This window comes from Podarcis muralis, chromosome 16 (assembly GCF_964188315.1).
Source record: "Podarcis muralis chromosome 16, rPodMur119.hap1.1, whole genome shotgun sequence".
In the NCBI taxonomy this organism is placed as follows: Eukaryota; Metazoa; Chordata; class Lepidosauria; order Squamata; family Lacertidae; genus Podarcis; species Podarcis muralis.
Window position 1 is genome coordinate 37,347,905 of NC_135670.1, and position 18,533 is coordinate 37,366,437.

At 45.2% G+C, this 18,533-nt stretch overlaps 1 protein-coding gene across 2 annotated transcripts in view; it reads right to left on the bottom strand.

Moving 5' to 3' along the window:
• MLXIP (MLX interacting protein) overlaps nt 1–18,329 on the bottom strand; it is a 61,324-nt gene extending 42,995 nt beyond the window's left edge. Inside the window, exon 1 of one of the 2 annotated variants that reach the window (XM_028710130.2) lies at nt 17,772–18,329. In XM_028710130.2, coding sequence (XP_028565963.2) covers nt 17,772–18,256 — 485 coding nt within the window. In that variant the 5' untranslated portion in view covers nt 18,257–18,329. The remainder of the gene's footprint in view (nt 1–17,771) is intronic. The other variant, XM_028710131.2, reaches the window with a different exon arrangement.
• Nucleotides 18,330–18,533: the final 204 nt, after the last annotated feature.

The following is an 18,533-nucleotide window of genomic DNA, read 5'->3' on the forward strand; positions in this document are numbered from 1 at the left end:
TTACATCCCCCTCCCCCTATGTTTTTTGTTATTAGTGAGCTGCCGAGCTTCCTGTGTCAGTTATGGATATTGTCTGCTCTGCTTTTATGGTATTATGTATTTATATTGATATTTTAATGCGTTATAAGTTGCTTGGAGACCTTTGGATAATAAGCATCTAACAAGTCTAATAAGCAGCAGCAGTAGTAATAATAGCTATCACAGTGGTACCTCTGGATGCGAACGGGATCCGTTGCAGAGCCCTGTTCACATCCTGAAGTGAACACAACCCGCGTCCGCACGTCACCGCTTCCGCGCATGCGCATCACGTCATTTTGAGCGTCTGCGCATAGGCGGACGTCAAAACCCGGAAGTAACGTGCTCCATTGCTTCCAGGTCGCTGCGGAGCGCAACCCAAAGCTACTTCAACCCGAGGTATGACTGTATTATAATAAGAAGTGAGTGAAGAACCTGAAATGGGAGACCGCAACATATAACTGCAATCATCAATGCTACGACTAACTCAGAGCAAGAACAACTATCACTTTGGAGAGCAAATTGTTATTTTTTTATTCCTATGGCAGAGGGAGGAGAGGGGAGCTCTGCCATATGGACACTTTATTTGGCAGTGCCATAATTTCTTCCACATATTTGACAAGCTGGTGGGGTGTAAGGATAGGGAACAGAGAGGATGCCCTGGAAGAATTTTACATTTATCTCACTTCCTGCCTCTAAAAATAACCTTTGTAATGCCTGCACCCAGTGCTTTTTCCACAGAAAAATAGATGCTGGTACTCACCATGAAGTTGTTATAGTTAAGTGCCACAGTTTTTCAACAACAAAAAACAGAGGTGCTGGTACTGCATACCCTTGAATACCCCCCAGAAAAAAGCAATGCCTGTTCCCCTTCCTTCTTTGCACTCCCTTCCGTTCTCTTAATCTTGCTAGAGCTTCAGGAGTGTGGAAGAGGATGAAGGCTTAAGTGAGGTGAAACAGAAGTCTGTGTGGAGCTGGTTTAACACAGAGCACTGGACTGCAAAGGAACGTTACAAGAGATTAGATACAACTGGGAGCAAACTCTTGACCTCCTTTACGTTATCAAGGGTTCCTTCATTGCTTTTATTGTGGCTGGGATGGACACGAAGAGAGGGGACGACGTAGCTCTGCCACTGTTACCATAACAAGTTGCAGTTAACATGCTCAGCTGCACTTGTGCTTGCCCCACCAAAAAGGTTCGGCCAGGGGCAAGAAGACACCCGCTGGCCACAACAAATGAGCATGGAAGACGGGACAGAGAACTGGATTGGAGTTCAAAATCCCAGTTCAACATGGGCTAAACTGGGACACACTTATTTGTCAGTTTGTAAAATTGTGACTAAAAAAACGACCCAAGTCACAGGGGCGGTTGCAAGAGACATTAGACTTTAAAATGCAAAGCCAATCTGGTTTAGCAAGTACAGTGGTACCTCGGAAGTCAAACGGAATCTGTTCCGGAAGTCCGTTCGACTTCTAAAATGTTCGGAAACCAAGGCGCGGCTTCTGACTGGCTGCAGGAATCCGTGTTGGATGTTCGGGTTCCAAAGAACATTCGCAAACCAGAACACTCACTTCCGGGTTTGCGGAGTTTGGGAAGCAAAACATTCGACTCGCGAGGTATGACTGTACAAAGAAATGGAAGATTTCGGAAAATTCAGCTTCTCTCCTGCCGATGGTATTGCAAAGGCTGGGAAGATTCAGCTGTCAAAATTAACTCAGCTATTCGGCTATTGCATTTCCAGGAGCCCTGTTATCCTAAAGATGCGAGAACCGTTTAACAATGTGATATGAGTCATAATTCCGGCTGAAGTTGAAGCATTTCCAAAAATAACTGCCAAGCTGGAAGTGTCACCTTATGGTTCCTTCCAAGTATTAAAAATGACCACCCAAACCAAGTAACGGGTGCTGGCAAATAATCAAATGCTTTGGGATTCTGGGGGATTCCAAATTCTGCAAAGCCTTGAAGTCTAAGCAGCAACTCCAGGTTGAGATGATGTTTTGTTTATCAGCAGAGCTGACCAAGATGGCTCTTGTGAAGTACCTCAAAAGAACCATATTCCAATTATTTATTAGCCTGTCTCTTGTCCTAGATCAGGGGTCTGCAACCCGCGGCTCCAGAGCCGCATGTGGCTCTTTTACACCTTTGCCGCGGCTCCGGGGCGGATACTAGCGAGGGGAGGAGGCGCATTGTGCGCCCCGACACTCCCCCCTGTGGCGGGCGCTGTACTGGCTGTGACGTCGCATGGGGGCGGTACGTGCGTTAGTCACGCACCATCCCGACGTCACCTTCCCGCCCGCTGTCAGATCGCGGCTCCGGAGATATATTTGTTTTAAATGTCGCAATGCTTTTGCGGCTCCCAGTTTTTTTCCTCTTCAGAAACGGGTCCAAGTGGCTCTTTTTGTTTTAAAGGTTGCAGACCCCTGTCCTAGATGAACAGGAGCCTGGGGAAGGTTTACTGACTTCATAGAACAGTGAGCTGTTTACCACATACAACAGGTGGAGAAACCTGAAGCTAGGCTCTTCTGTCACCAAGGATAATGTAGCATTCCCCACACAACATGACAAGCCTATAAATACCCTGAAGACTACAAGGATCTTATTCTAAACAGTCTCCTCGGTGTTCCAGAAAAGAGCATTTTGGAGAACCAGCTCACCTCTCCCACGCTGAACCTGCCCACAATGCAAACTCTCTCACACAATGCAAAAACAGTCCTTCAGTTACAGCTCAAAAGCTCATCAACAGCACCTGTTTACTGTTGAAAGCATTAAACTGAACAGAAACCAGGCAAAACATTAATCACAGAAAAAGTTAGTCTAGAATAATAATAAGTTAGTCAGGAAACCCTGTGAAAGCCAAAAGACCTCTTTCATAGCCTAAACAGGATTTGCAACAAGTTAAAATGAGATAAATTTTCAAAGTGACCTGTATCACAGCAGCCAGATTTTAAAAGTATGTCCTTGGAATATGTTATCTGAATTCTAGAAGTTGCTTAGAAAGCAAAAGTAAACATCTCTCTTTTAAAATTCATATCACTGGCTGCAGAAAAATCACAGCACTTGCTTACAGGGGAGCCCTTTTACGGAGGGTAAGGAATGTGTTTTAAAATGCTTTGCATGTTTGGCTTGCCTCATCATATTTGCCACTCCTGTGTTGGCCAACAAGGCCTGAAAAAGCCACGTCAGTTCCTGGTTATTTAAGGGCACGTAGCAGAGGGAGGGGCCATCCTTTTGGCACCTCTTGCTGTCCTGCAGTTTGAAGTTTCCCAATTTATCCTCAGCAGTGGATCTGGGGTGCCATTAAGGGGAGCAAAGTTTCACACTGATGGATCTGGCCTACATGGGACAATCAATCTGTGTGTTCCCAATAAGACTGGATTAAGACCAGGAAATGGCAGCAAAAAGGATTTTAAAATCATCCTAGCATGGAGATTTTTCAGTCCCCCAAACTTTTCCACGGGAAAGCTTTTGCATCACCAACTCTCTAAGCAGCACAGGAAATAGTATTTTACTGCACCAGACTCGGCTTATAAGAAAAATTATTGTTTCAGATACATAGACAACTTCATCTAAGGCAGATTTGGAAAGGTTTTTTCATGGGGTTTTTTAATGCTTTTCAGTTCATAGCTCATGAATTTAGCCACTACACACTTCACCAAATAGCCAGGAATTTTGAAAAATTGAGTCTACCTGGAAACAGATACAAGCTATTTTCTCCCATACCCCTGATTTATGTCAGGAGTGGAAATAAATGTAGGAATGGATTATGCTGAAAATGAACAGCTGCTGCAGGTTTATAAAAGACAATTAGGTCAGCTTGACGGCTTCTCTAGGAATGTAATGATATGCACGCACACACACACACACACACACACACACACACACACACCATAGGTCAAGAACAGCTGCTCCTGAGCCTTTCAGAGCAAACTCTGATCATTAAAACAAAATGTATGGTGCAAATGCAACTGAAATACAGTTCTGGTCACCTCACTTCAAAAAGGATACTGTAAAGGTTTAGAAAAGTACAACCAAAATTTTCAAGGGGATGGGGCAAATCCCCTATGTGGAAAGGGCTTATTCAAGGCTTTTTTCGTTCAGAGAAAAGACAAGAAAGAGAAAACTTGACAGAGGTGTATACAATTATCCATGATGTGGAGAAAGGGGACAGCAGAAAGTTGTTATCCCTCTCTCATAACATTCTGGAATTTGCTCCCACAAGAGGCAATGGTGGCAACCAACTTGGAGGGCCAAATTTATGGAAGATAAGGCTGTCAAGGACTACTAACCATGCTGACTATGTACTACCTCCACTGTCAAAGGCAGTATGCTTCTGAATACCACCTGCTGCAAAACACAGGGGAGCAGAGTGCTGCTGTGCTCAAGTCAGGTCAGGTCAGCGAGCTTCTCACAGAATCTGGCTATCCACTGCGAGAACAGGATGCTGGACTAAACTGGCCACTGGCCTGACCCAGCAGGCTTTTCTCATGTTCTTAAAATGAATATTTAACAGTAGAAAGTATACACATAATGTTACTGCAGTAATCATCTACCTACAGCATCCTAAGAGTTAACACAAAGCTGGCTTCCGTCTTCTTTTTCCACTCTGAGCGGCTGTACACAGCCAAAGTCAAAGGCATCTCATCTAAACATTTATCCATATTCCGTAGACTGATGCCAAAGGAGATGAAACGAAGAAAACAATGAAAAAGAGGGGCCAGCACACTGGAGAAAACATGAACCATCTCATCCAAAGACACAAACCAGCAAAAAAAAAACCCAACAACTCCTCTTCATATAATTATTCTCTTACTGAAGACTATATTCTCTTGCTCATATAGAATAACAGAATTAATATATTTGTAGAGTTGGAAAGAACCCTGAGCGTCATCTAGTCCAACCCCCCATAAAGCATGACAGATGGCTTAAAAACCTCCAAGGAAGGAGAGTCCACCACCTTACAATGAACCAAAGTGTCATTCAGTAGTGTCTCTCGTGTTTTTGGGGGGTGGAAGCCATACCTGACTGACTGTACATAGTGAAGAAAACAAACCATGTTGCATAAAAAGCAGTGCTCCCCCCCCCCACCACTTCAGCGTTCTTGTTGCAAAGTATTAAGTATGTCTATAAGTATTAAGTCCAAATCTGTGTGATCCAGGTTTCAAAGAGGTCCACGTCCAGGCACTTCCAATGTCTCGTGATGACTAACTTTGCAGCTGTTAACAAGTGTAAAATTAAATTCTTATTAATTAAATTCTGGGGGTTGATAATTAAGCAACACCACTTTTGGGTACAAAATGAACTTTTATTTTATAACCTGATTGATCAAATGTTAAAATTAAAGTTTTTGTAAATGTGTGAATGATATTTTACACCATATTAAAAAAAACACAGATTAACAAGTTGTCTCAGGATAACTGTTGATGTTGAAAAATTTACAGATTATTTTTGAAATGTGATTCCTAGTTTTCAGTGGTTTGTGTTGCATTATATTGAACAGATGATTGGCTATATCCCAAATGAACCAACTGGAATACCAACTGGAATGCTATTGAATTATTTGGAATGATGTCTGGATAGTACAAATGTTGAGATGGTTACTAACTTATTGGTAGTTGCAAAAATGTTAATTCCCAAGTACTGAAAGAAGAAAAGTAGCACCTCTGTTATCAGAATGGTTTATGGAACACAGCTATAGTGTATAAACATGATATTTGGGTTCAGGATTTTCTACAGATAAATATCAATTTGTAAAGAAATTGTCACTCTTTATCAATTTTTTTAAAATGCTATCATTTGGTGATGAAGTGCAATTTGTTTTCATTGGTTTAATGAATTGTTTGGATGATGGGTTAAGCAAACCAATATTTTTAAATAATGTGATGAATTATTCAGAGTTTTTCATTTCTCTTTTTCATTGTGTTTTCTTTTAAGAAATGTTATATTGTTTTATGTACTGTATTTCATTACCATTTTATTATTGCAAACCACTGTGGGGCCAAATGATGAGCAGTCCCTACATTTCTTAAATACGTAAATAAGTGCTACAAAGGTGTTTGGAAACTCGCGTAACAGGCAGGTAGATTTGTCAAAGACACGGCTTGGGAAAAGGCTCCCCCATTCATGCTTCTGCTGAGTGGTGAAAACCACATTTGTGGCTGGCGTTCATCTAAAGAAGACATACAAATGCTCAGCAGAGACGCCTTGAAATAGCTGCTCTAAATGGAACATCAGGCCTCAGCATGAAAAGTCTCCAACCTGGAGCCATTCTTCAGCCACTGGGACAGAACGGAGTGATGAGAAGTCAAGTGCTACCTCACTTAGCACATCAGAGCAGTTCGCCTTATCAAGTGGCACTTAATTATCCTACAATGTGGCGAGTGCTGGTGAAAGGAGTGCAGTCAGTCCGCTTGTGCCCATGACTGGCTCCCAGGCAGCCAGCAGAGAGGCGATGGAATCAAGCTGCAAACATCGACACCTCTGACAAGCTTCATAAAAGGAGCTGCCATTCACTTATCTGCTTAACAAAGGCCATGTAAAAGGATTATAAATACAAACTTTCCCTTTGCAGAGACACTTTGGATTTTATAAGCCTTCCAGCTAAGCAGCCAGCTTTTGATGTGGAAGCAGGGGTGCTTTTGAAAAGATTTTTGGTCTAGCACAGAGCAAAATTAAAAAATTAACAGATGCAGCTTTCGTTTGTTAGTATGGGATTGCTGGAATACCAAAGGCAAATCTTGAGCAATATTATGGCTGACAGGCAAACTACATATTACATCAGGGGTGGGGAGCATGTGCCTCTCCAGCTGACCTCCCTGAGATGACCCCTTCCATCTCTACAGTTCTATGACCATGGTGGCAGAGACTGAGGGGAGCTAGAGTCCCAACAACATCTGGAAGGCTACAGATTCCCCACAACTGCATGTAACAGACCTCCAACTATTCTATTTCAAAAGAAGAGAAACCTTGGAAGGCTGCAATTTTGAGCTAAGGAACAGCAGGTGGGCTGAAAGAACTAGAGGTTTTCCTCCCTGGCCATTTCTCCCCATTCATATATATCAGGGGTTGGCAAAGTTTTTGTGGCCTGGGGAGGTTCACGGTCCCGCAGACGTCACAGGGTGTGTACGCGTGCACATGAATGCGCAAATGCTATTTCCGGTGCTCCTTCCGGCACGGAGGAGGCATGCACAGCTTCCCATTGGCTGCGGGAGCTTCCTGCAACCAATGGGAAGCCGGTCAGCTTCACGGAAGGCGGTCCCTGCTCTGCTCTGCACCAGTTTAGCACGCGCACGAGAGCTGACCAAGCGGCCGGCAGGGGTCCATGGGCCAGTTAAACAACCCCCATGAGCCATTTGTGGCTCATGGGCCTTAGGTTGCCAACCCCTGATATATATGAAGGCAGCCCTGCTTAGCGAAGTTTTTAATGTTTGATGTTTTATCGTGTTTCTACTATTCTGCTCAGAGCCGTCCAGAGTGGCTGGGGAAACCCAGCCAGATGGGCAGGATATTATTATTATTATTATTATTATTATTATTATTATTATTATTTCCTGCCAAAGAATTTTACATAACGACAACAAGTGTAATTGTGCATCTGAAACCCCATGCTTTCTCTCAACTGTGGCTTTTTACAGAATGATAAGCTTTGCAAGAAAGAAACTGTAGGAAAAAACTCAAGGAGAGCTCCTGTAAATGCTTCAGCAATGTGAATTTTGCAAGGGATCAGCAGCAAGTGGGCGGAGGAGGGGAGGTGGAGAAAAGAGAAGAGATTTAACATCTATTTACAGGCAACTGTTTGTTTTGGGTTGGTTAAGTCTGAGATGGTAAAGTTTGAGAAGTCCTTGCTTAAAGAATGCAAACGCAGACCTCTCAGCCTTTGTTGACCTGCTGCTAGGGACACAGCCCATTTAGTATTGTGAACTTCTTGCCTTGGTTTGTTTTAGCATAGCAGGACAATCCTCAAGCACCCTATCAAGAGCAACACTTTTCTGCCATTGGGAGAGAGCAGGCAGTTCTGTCAGCACACAAGCAGGTACTTTCACAAAGGATTCCAACGAAGAACATAGGCAGATTTTACATGAAAATGTTAGCTATCTGATCCTATGCCCACTGAAGTGTCTCTTTAACTACCCATTTTGGATTTATTTCTATTAAATAAATGAAGGCATGGTGTAATGTGTTTGTTATTCATCTGAGGTTGTATTTACCTAATTTTAAGACCTGCTAAGGAAGAGATGATTGTCATTATGCCCTGATACGTAAAACCACAGAATTAAAGGAGGGTGTACTTTCTTTTTTCCTTGACTGTATATATGAAACACGTAGCAATAACAGTCAGATTATGCTTATTCCAATTCTAATAGTAATCATCTGTGTAGCTACAGAAACAGAAGTGCCTATATTTTCACAACATGCTAGCATTGACTGAGCCCTCCTCCCAGAAGGAAATGCAAAAAAAATTGCCTGCTAATAGTTCTGGGAAATAAGTATTGCACAAGCAGGAAAGAAAACACTTGGAGTAGCCCCAGCAATGCAAAATGGAACTCAGCAACAGCAAACCCAGTGGTACCAGACTTTGGGGGCAGAAGTCCAAGACCCTACTTAGGAGAATGAGCAGGTGGGACCCCAAACACAGCAAGGCTGCCATTTTGGAGTAGGTGAAGTCAGCATTCAAAATTCCCCAGGCGCACTTTGCAACCAAATGAAGATGCCCAGGCCTGACATCTCCACCATCTGGGGGTGCATGCCTGGGGATCCTTGGATCTTCACTGTTCTCACACACTAGCAACACATCCTGTAGAATTTTATCCATTTTATTTTATCTGCACAATCAGAATGAATTTCAGGAACCAAAAAGTTGTATTGAAAATTTTAACTTTTGAGTTGTCTGGCCAAAAAATGGGAACGAGGCATTCCATTTTGGTGACTGAAATCCTGGTTTAAGAAACCATCTGCTGCCTAGCTTATATATCTGAGTTTCCAACAGTGGTGAAGTAATACCCTTCACCTTCACTACTGTCTGAAGAGGGGCACTCCAGTAAGGCAATCAAGCCCAGAGTCTAAAATTACCTAACTGCATCATTTTCATTTACTACTGTTTTCATTTCATATTGTAGTCTGAAAACAGATGGGCTCTGGAATGATAGGGAATGACAAGCTCCACTAGAAGCAAACATGTCCATTACAGCGGATATAACAGCTTCAATAAACAATGTTGTGATTCCTATGTTACGCAACTTTTTCCTTTTCAAGCAGCCACTTCATCCACAGGGAGGATACCGCTCAGAATTTTGATGCTGTGTTCTCATGCCAGGGATTCAATCCCATCAAGCTCAGGAGGACTTGGTTCCATGTAAAAGGTAAGGTAAAGGTAAAGGACCCCTGGACGGTTAAGTCCAGCCAAAGGCGACTATTGGGTTGTGGCGCTCATCTCGCTTTCAGGCCGAGGGAGCCGACGTTTGTCCGCATGTGGGGTCATGTGGCCAGCAGGACTAAACCACTTGTGGTGCAATGGGACACCGTGATGAAAGCCAGAGCACACAGAAACACTGTTTACCTTCCTGTCACAGCAGTACCTATTTATCTACTTGCACTGGCATGCTTTCAAACTGCTAGGTTGGCAGGAGCTGGGACAGAGCAACAGGAGCTCATCACCGTTGTGTGGATTCAAACCGCCAACCTTCCAATTGGCAAGCCCAAGAGGCTCTGTGGTTTAGACCCCAACGCCACCTGCATCCCCTTGGTTCCATGTAAAGAAGCATAGAAACAGGATGTGTATGAGGTACCTAGAGTCTGCAGGCTGAAATCCTACTTTAGGATTCTCTGGATGATCGGGCTGCAAGGAATTCAGGCATGGAACTGTCAACAGCACTTCATCCTAGGCAGGATGCAAACTGATCATCCAGTGCATGTCTCTATCCTACACAGGACCTTCTGTACATAAAGCATTTTCAACAAACGTGTGTCCAACCTGTCCATGAAGATCATTATGCACTGTCTCTAGGAGGCTTAGCCCATTGATGAACTGCTCTTATAGAAGGACACAATTTCTACTGTTTAATAGAAAACAATCTTTCTGAAGCATACAATCATTTCTTCTTGTTCACTGTTGCCCCTTCTTGGACCCTAAACCACAGAAACGCAGGTCTTTTCATTTCACATGCACTATAAACAAGTCCATAGTTCCAGCTCTGTAGGAACAGAGATACGGGCCTGACCCACAGCTGGATGAGACAACTAAAGAATCCCAATATAATGCTCTAAGCTCTTTGGTGAGAGATTGGTAGGTACAAATGTACCCAAAGTAAATAAATGCAACAATAAGCCTAATGCTTGCTTGGCACAGACTCCAACCACTGCAAGGTAGAATGATAAATTTATCATACCCCAAAAACGCAATATGAACAGTGCAATCAACTTTCTTTCCTTTTAGTCAGATCTACTGCTTTCTATTATCTTTTTAAAAATATTTACTACAAATAAAATGCTCTGCTAGTCTTTTAGGCTGCTTCCCAAACTACCATATTTTTTGCCCTATAGGACGCACTTTTCCCCCTCCAAAAATGAAGGGGAAATGTGTGTGCGTCCTATGGGGCGAATGCAGGCTTTCGCTGAAGCCTGGAGAGCGAGAGGGGTCGGTGCGCACCGACCCCTCTCGCTCTCCAGGCTTCAGGAAGCTATCTGCAAGCCTTGCAAGCCCGGCGGGAGTTGCCACCAGGCTCGCAAGGCTTGCGGGTAGCAGCCTGTTCTGCGAGGTGCACCCTATGGGCCAGTGCGCCCTATAGGGCGAAAAATACGGTACTTCCTGTGAAAAACTGCTCACTTCAGGGGTTAATGCTTTGTCTGTTAATGACAGATTAATCTCCCAGAGGTAAACTGGCTAATCAGGCAGGAAAAGTGTCAGTCAATTTTTCCAGCATTACCTTCACCTTCACCAGAAGGAGATAACAAACCACATGATACAATGGTTGGTTTCGCAGAGACCATTGTCCTTGCTTTTCTACTGCTGAATCCCCCTTCTGTACATTTTACAGGGCTAAGGTTGGTATGCTGCTGCTTTTACAGGGTAAAACATGCAGCATACCAAATCCAGCCTTGTTCCTAAACTGCACACAGGAAAAGCAACAAGAAGAGACTGTTCTTTTTTATCTTACCTACTAGCCTCAAGCTGTAGCAGCCTTAAAGTTCACAAAAATTACCACACACAAAAAAGTCACTACAGTGGTACCTTGGGTTAAGTACTTAATTCGTTCCGGAGGTCCGTTCTTAACCGGAAACTGTTCTTAACATGAAGCACCACTTTAGCTAATGGGGCCTCCTGCTGCTGCCATACCGCCGGAGCACAATTTCTGTTCTCATCCTGAAGCAAAGTTCTTAACCCGAGGTACTATTTCTGGGTTAGCAGAGTCTGTAACCTGAAGCATATGTAACCTGAAGCATATGTAACCCGAGGTACCATTGTAGTTCTATTATTCCACATAGTTCTAAATGCTAGTTATTTATTAACTAGAAGAAAAGGGAAAAGAGACACAATCGGTCTTTGTGATACTTCCCTACCAAACTACTTGAAAGCAATTCTTCTTTGCTCCAAGTGGCCAGCTGCATGCAAGCAAAACTATCCTACACAGCTTTCATACTGAAAACCTCCGTAGTTGGAAGACTTCAGACCAGGACTTCTAAGGCCTGGAAGACCAGATTTGTTTGTACCTGATGGGGGAGGGGAAATGTGATATTTTCATTCTGTTTATATATTTTATTTAAGTACAGGATTCAGCTTTGAAATCTACTTCCTTGGAAATTATGTAAAAATAAATTTTAAAAGCATAACCTTGAAGCTTCTGTGGGCAGCAACAATTGGGCATGACAAGTTATCAACGTTCGTTTTGGAGCCATTGGCCTTTTAGCTCTGAAGAATTTGTTTCCAAATAAAAATGTAAAGGTAGCGGGGGGAGGAGTAAGAGTAAAGTAAATGTGCCTTTTTCTGCACATGTTCAACAAATAAAAAACTGACATGGTAATATTTTATTACAACGTCAGTGGTTAGTATGCAAACCTGTGAAGAGTCTACATATCCTTACCCAGTGAATGTTGATCTAATTAAAGTATTTTACCCATTTTCTAATTTCCTGGAATACGACGGTAGAAGCTGCAACAGCAAAGGGTCTGTACTAAGAAACTATTGTGGCATAGCCTTCTGTGGACAACAGGCCACTTCCATAAGTTGCATGAAGTGTTATCCTGAGTGATATATATATATATATATATATACACACACACACACACACACAGAGAGAGAGAGAGAGAGAGAGAGAGAGAGAGAGAGAGAGAGAGAGAGATGTGGAGGACAGGGAGGAACTGTAAACTGTATGGTTTGAATTTCATTTTCTTATGACCATGGCTATAAGCAATTAGTCTTTAATGTGCCCCAATGCTTGTTCCCGCCCTGCCATGCCCCACCCCCAATATTGAGAATTTTCTGGGAAGTTATGCATTTCATTTTTTTAACCCACCCTCACAGCACTGAAATCAACAACAATAATCATAAATAATAATTTCACACATCATTTTAACCCAAAATTTATAGGAGCTAGGTTTTGTTGATATCCTGGTCTGGGCAACCTCAACAAACAAGATTCAGAGGGCTTACACTGATTAATCCCAGTGTTAACATCATTCCTAAAATATAACCATCAGCCACACATCTATCTTAAGCAAAGTCTCCTTAACAGATAAGATCGCCTCCAAAGCCCGCAAATAGATCAACAAAATAATTTCTGCTCGCTATATGAACCTGGTACATTACCTCAGTATAGGCTTCTGTTTGCTGCATATTCTAAAAAGAGCTTACACAAATCACAAGCAATATTTACACACCTGTGTTAAGAAAAGGAAGGGAAAACATTCTAACAATATTTTGTGTCACTTGAACTTTACTTTGCCTCTAGCACTCTCTTTCCATAACAGGAGGAAAGGAAGTAGTAACACAATTTCTATGCATGCATACTTTGGGTAAAACTGAAGTTAACAGAACCCTTCACAAAATATCTTGCAAGTTTTCATTAACTGAGGGAGAATCACTGTTGAAAAGCATTGTGAGACAGTGCACGCCTACAGACACCTATCTAATCTGGATCAGTCACAATCTTTGATGCTGTTGTGATACTTTGATGTTTAGGCAGTGAAGGCAAGGAGAACAAAACGTTCCTGCAATACTTTGTAGAGGTAGATAAAGACTTTCTAGATCTCATTACTGTAGCAGATTGAATTTAGCACACAATGCACAATTTGTGTCCTACAGTACTAGCTTAGAAAAATGAAGCGTGTCCCTCCTACAACAACAGGACGGTTTCTCTTCTGAAACACTAGCCCACTTAGAAACAAAATTCAGCTGTAGCCCTAATAGTCCACCTGACACACTGTGTTTTGGTATTATTGAAAGCAAGTTTGCTTTGTAACTCACTGCCTGGAAAGTAGCCCCACAAACTGGTCTTGAACATCAGAGCAGCACTGCTGGATCAGGCCAAAGGTCTACCTAGTCCAGCATCCCTTTCCCCATAGTGGTCAGTAAGATGGCAATGGGAAGCCCCCCAACAGACCATGTGTGCAACAACACTCTCTTGCTCATGGTCCTCAGCAACTGGTATTCAGAGGTAAGGTAAAGGTAAAGGTACCCCTGCCCGTACGGGCCAGTCTTGACAGACTCTAGGGTTGTGCGCCCATCTCACTCTAGAGGCCGGGAGCCAGTGCTGTCCGGAGACACTTCCGGGTCACGTGGCCAGCATGACAAGCTGCATCTGGCGAGCCAGCGCAGCACACGGAACGCCGTTTACCTTCCCGCTATAAAGCGGTCCCTATTTATCTACTTGCACCCGAAGGTGCTTTCGAACTGCTAGGTTGGCAGGCGCTGGGACCGAACGACGGGAGCGCACCCCGCCGCAGGGATTCGAACCACCAACATTTCGATCGGCAAGCCCTAGGCGCTGAGGCTTTAACCCACAACGCCACCCGCGTCCCAATTCAGAGGTAGGCTGCCTCTAATGCAGTACACAACCATTATGACTAGTAGCCATTGATAGCCTTATCCTTCCTGAATTTGTCTTGTCTCTTTCTAAAACCATCTCCATATCTTGTGGTTGCAATGTGTGAAGTTTTGCTTTTTGTCTGCTCCGAACCTCTTGCAGGAAGAGCAGCTTTTATCCACTTCCTTCACACCACGCACACAGACCTTTACAGTGGCTGCACACATTCCTTAGTTCTCTTTCTCCAGAGCCCCAAACGTAAACTTTCCTTGCAAGGAAGTTCACCAGTCCCTTCATAGCCCTTTTCCACACCCTGTTTTTCTAGCTAGATTACTGGTTTATGCGCCAGCTCCAACTTCTGAAACAGACAGTCTAATGGCAGACTTTAAAAGAAGCAAGCAGACACTGTGTTTTAAAGTTATAAAAAGTTTGCTCATAGTAGTATGACAACAGACCTTCTTTGTAGGGAACAGAATGCTGAACAAGACAGGCCTTGGTCTACTCCAACATTTGTTACCACATCCAATTAGCTTAGCACAAATTTACATTGCAATGTTGAGCAAATCATGTTCCTGAGGCAAGACGAGGAGAATTACCCAAGAAAAAACAGACTGTAATGTAAATTCCCAAAAGTTGTTTCCATTCTCTCATGGAATTCTAGACCTCTATCAACGTAGCTTTTGACACTTCAATCTCTCAATTAAAAGAATTAATGCATACAAAGGAAAAAGCATGGTAAAGAGAAAGCACACTCTTTTCTTGCAATGGGCAAAACAGGAGTGGAAACCAAAACAACATGCTGACTTGGAGGAGCCTGAGATGGAGGAGCTTGAGATTTTCCACCATAAACTTACTTTTATAGCTCTTTTGCAAAGAAGATTTGCCGTTAACTACTTTGGCTAATTTGGGGTCACACCCAAGACAATTGTTGATAAGTACTTGAAAACTGCTACCATGCAAGAGAAGACAGAATCTCACATTCTTTGCAACACAAATTCAGTACATTTTTTTAACGTCTCCTCCTACACTAAATCAACCCCCACTTGCCCCTCTCACAAGCCTCCAGAGCAGGCTTCCTCAACCTTGGCCCTCCAGGTGTTTCTGGCCTACAACTTCCATGATTCCTAGCTAGCAGGACCAGTGGTCAGAGATGATGGGAATTGTAGTCTCAAAACATCTGGAGGGCCGAGGTTGAGAAAGCCTGCTCCAGAGAATACAGGCTTCCTCTCCAGTGCAACACATCCTCCCCTCACAGTTCCTGGGTAGTTAGAGCATGCATAGGCAAACTCGGCCCTCCAGATGTTTTGGGACTACAACTCCCACCATCCCTAGCTAACAGGACCAGTGGTCAGGGATGATGGGAGTTGTAGTCCCAAAACAGCTGGAGGGCCGAGTTTGCCTATGTCTGAGTTAGAGCCTTAGACTTGAATCTGAATGCCCCTACTCAAGCACAATTTGAATATGATGTTAGGACAGGCACCATTTCTACCTGAACTGCAATTACTGGATGGGTGGGTGTGGACAAAAGGTCTCCGTCCCTTACTTTTTATGACATGCATTGTTTTTACATGTCTATATAGGGAAGATTGTTCAGCTAATAAGGGTGAGGGGATCATGGAGCTGGGGGCCATGGATTTTATAAAAGCCCCCCCCCCCCATTGCCTTCTCCGCTGCTAATCAACTGCCACTGCTAACCTACCTCACAGGGTTGCTATGAGGATAATCCTACCTCATAAGGGCTGAATATGGGACAACCATGGGACGCGGGTGGCGCTGTGGGTAAAAGCCTCAGCGCTTAGGGCTTGCCGATCGAAAGGTCGGTGGTTCGAATCCCCGCGGCGGGGTGCGCTCCCGTTGTTTGGTCCCAGCGCCTGCCAACCTAGCAGTTCGAAAGCACCTCCAGGTGCAAGTAGATAAATAGGGACCGCTTACTAGCGGCTCACCAGATGCAGCTTCGTCACGCTGGCCACGTGACCCGGAAGTGTCTGCGGACAGCGCTGGCTCCCGGCTTCTAGAGTGAGATGAGCGCACAACCCTAGAGTCTGTCAAGACTGGCCCGTACGGGCAGGGGTACCTTTACCTTTACCTTTATGGGACAACCATCCTCCAAGTCTTTACAGGAAGGGTGGGAATTATTTTTTGAGTATTTGTATTAATAGTATTAATCAATGGTGCAGAAGAACGGAAGCACAGCTCCATGACTTTTTTCAGAACACGGCAAATGATATCATGTGACAGAGGGCAAGGGCAATTGGCAGGCAAGGGAATGAGGTGATGATGAGGCTTCCAAGTTTTACTACTTTTTGTAACACATTAGCACAGAGGAAGTCAGAGCATGAGAAAAATAATCAAGCAGAGACTGGACTCCAACTCCCATCAGCCCTAGCTAGCAAGAGCAACAGCTGAGGATGGTGGGAGTTGCAGTCCCTGGCGTTCTTTGTACAGGCAATCACAATGTGCTCCTACGCTGAAAATTTACCACTGCATGGCAACTGGTATCCATTTATAACCAACGTTTTGATACATAAGTTCTCTATGAACTAGTGAGCACACTATTAATGTAAAAAAGCACACTCAATCAATCAGAACAAAAAAATAAACCAGTAAAATCGCGTCCCAAGATTAGGACACCCCATGCCCAGTGCTTGCCCAGTGACATGGTTAACTCTCCTCCACAGGAGTTGCATGCAAGGCGGCAGCACTCTGGACTCTGCACTGAAGGGGTGGCATTAGAAGGAGATGCTCTCACCAACCCTACCTGCCTCTTGCGCCTTCTGCACACACATCCACTCACAAGCAAGCCCCATTATCTCCAACTTTGGTGAGCCAGTAACCGTTTCTCAGCCTAGCCTACCGCACAGCTGCTCATTTGGCCACTTCAACTGGCGGAACTGGCACTACTGTAGGTGCCACTTAATACTTGTTTAAGGCAGCAACACCTAAACTCTGGAACTCCCTGCCTAGTGAGATCAATCAGGCGCTTTGATCTCTGACTGCGGAGGCTAATAAAAACATGGCTGCTTAGACAAGCCTATCTGGATGCTTAAAAGGTTGTGGTGGTTTTAATCTACTTTTAGTATTTTAACTTTTGTACGTTTTCACAGTAGAATTGCGAGTTTTCCCTCGGTTTTACCTCTCGTAAACCACTTTGCGAAAGAAATTTAACTGTGGAGCTGTGCTTAAATCTTATGAGAGAAATAAATAAATAATCACCACCAGGTTGTTGTGAGGATCAAATTGGGGAGGGCCAAGAAGTGTGCAGCGCCTTGGAGAAAAGGTGGCTGGAAACTAGAGAACAAACAAACCAAGGCTTGCTCCAACTAGCCAAAATAAGATCAGTAGCAGTAGTAAATAACAGACGCTCCGAGGGTCCCTATTTTCCCAGATTTACAGAAGCCATCCTGATTTCTGATTCGATCCCGCCATGACCCTCTTTTCCTCAGGACTTCCCTATTCTCATAGGGAAAACGTGGGAGGGTCTGGAGTTATGGGACCCCCTGAGCCAAGGCCACAAGTAACTATGCACCTTTCAGAAGGCAGGTTTCTCTCGTTTAATGTTTTATTAACATTTTTATATGTGTTGGAAGCTGCCCCGAGTGGCTGGGGCAAACCAGTCGGGTGGGCGGGGCATTTATTATTTATATTTATATTGTTGCTGCTGTTATTATTATTATTATCACCCCTCTTCCCATCCGAGGGTATGCAATGCGGGCGGCCTTCCCCGGGCGCCCCCTCCTCACCTGTAGGCGAGGCTCATGCACTCGAAGAGCTTGGTGAGCGAGGCGTCGATGCTGAGGCGGCCTCCCCCGCCGCCCTCGCCCGCCGCGCCGCCTCCCCCGCCGGCCCCCGCGGCCGCGCCGAAGCGGTACGTCTGGCAGGTCTGCTCGTTGACGGTGTCGAAGTCGTAGCCCTTCTTGGGCGGGTGCTCGCTGTGCGGAGACGACACCATGAAGTGGCCCGAGTGGATGATCTGCGCCGCCGCGACGCCCGCCCGCTTGCCCGGCGCCCCCCGCCGCCGCCCGCCCCCGGGGGGGCCCACCACTCCGCAGCGCCCGCGAGGGGCCGACACAGCGCCGCCGCCGCCAGCCTCGTCCTCGCTGTCCTCCGACGAGGAGAGCCCGGCCGCCTCCGCCCGCCGCGACAGGGGCGCCGCGGCCCCCGGACCGGGAGAGGCCGCCTCCAGCCCCGGGAAGCGGCCCGCCCGGAGGAACACGCCGGCCGCCATCGCAGAGCAGCTGAAAGAGGGCCCCCGCCGGCTCTGTCTGCCCCGTCAGGCCCGGCGCGGCCGAGTGGAGCTCCTCGGCCGGCCCGCCCCGCCGTTGCCGCCTCCCTCCCCGCCTGGCCCCGCCTGCCGCCTCCGCCGCCACCTCGGCCGGGCTGGGAAGGGGCGGAGCGGGGCGCCTGGGAGCCTCGTCGGCTGAGCGCGCCCTGCTGCTTGGCCTCGCCTCACGCAGCAAGGCGGCCGAGAGGGGTTTCTTTTATTTATTAGACTTGTGTATGCC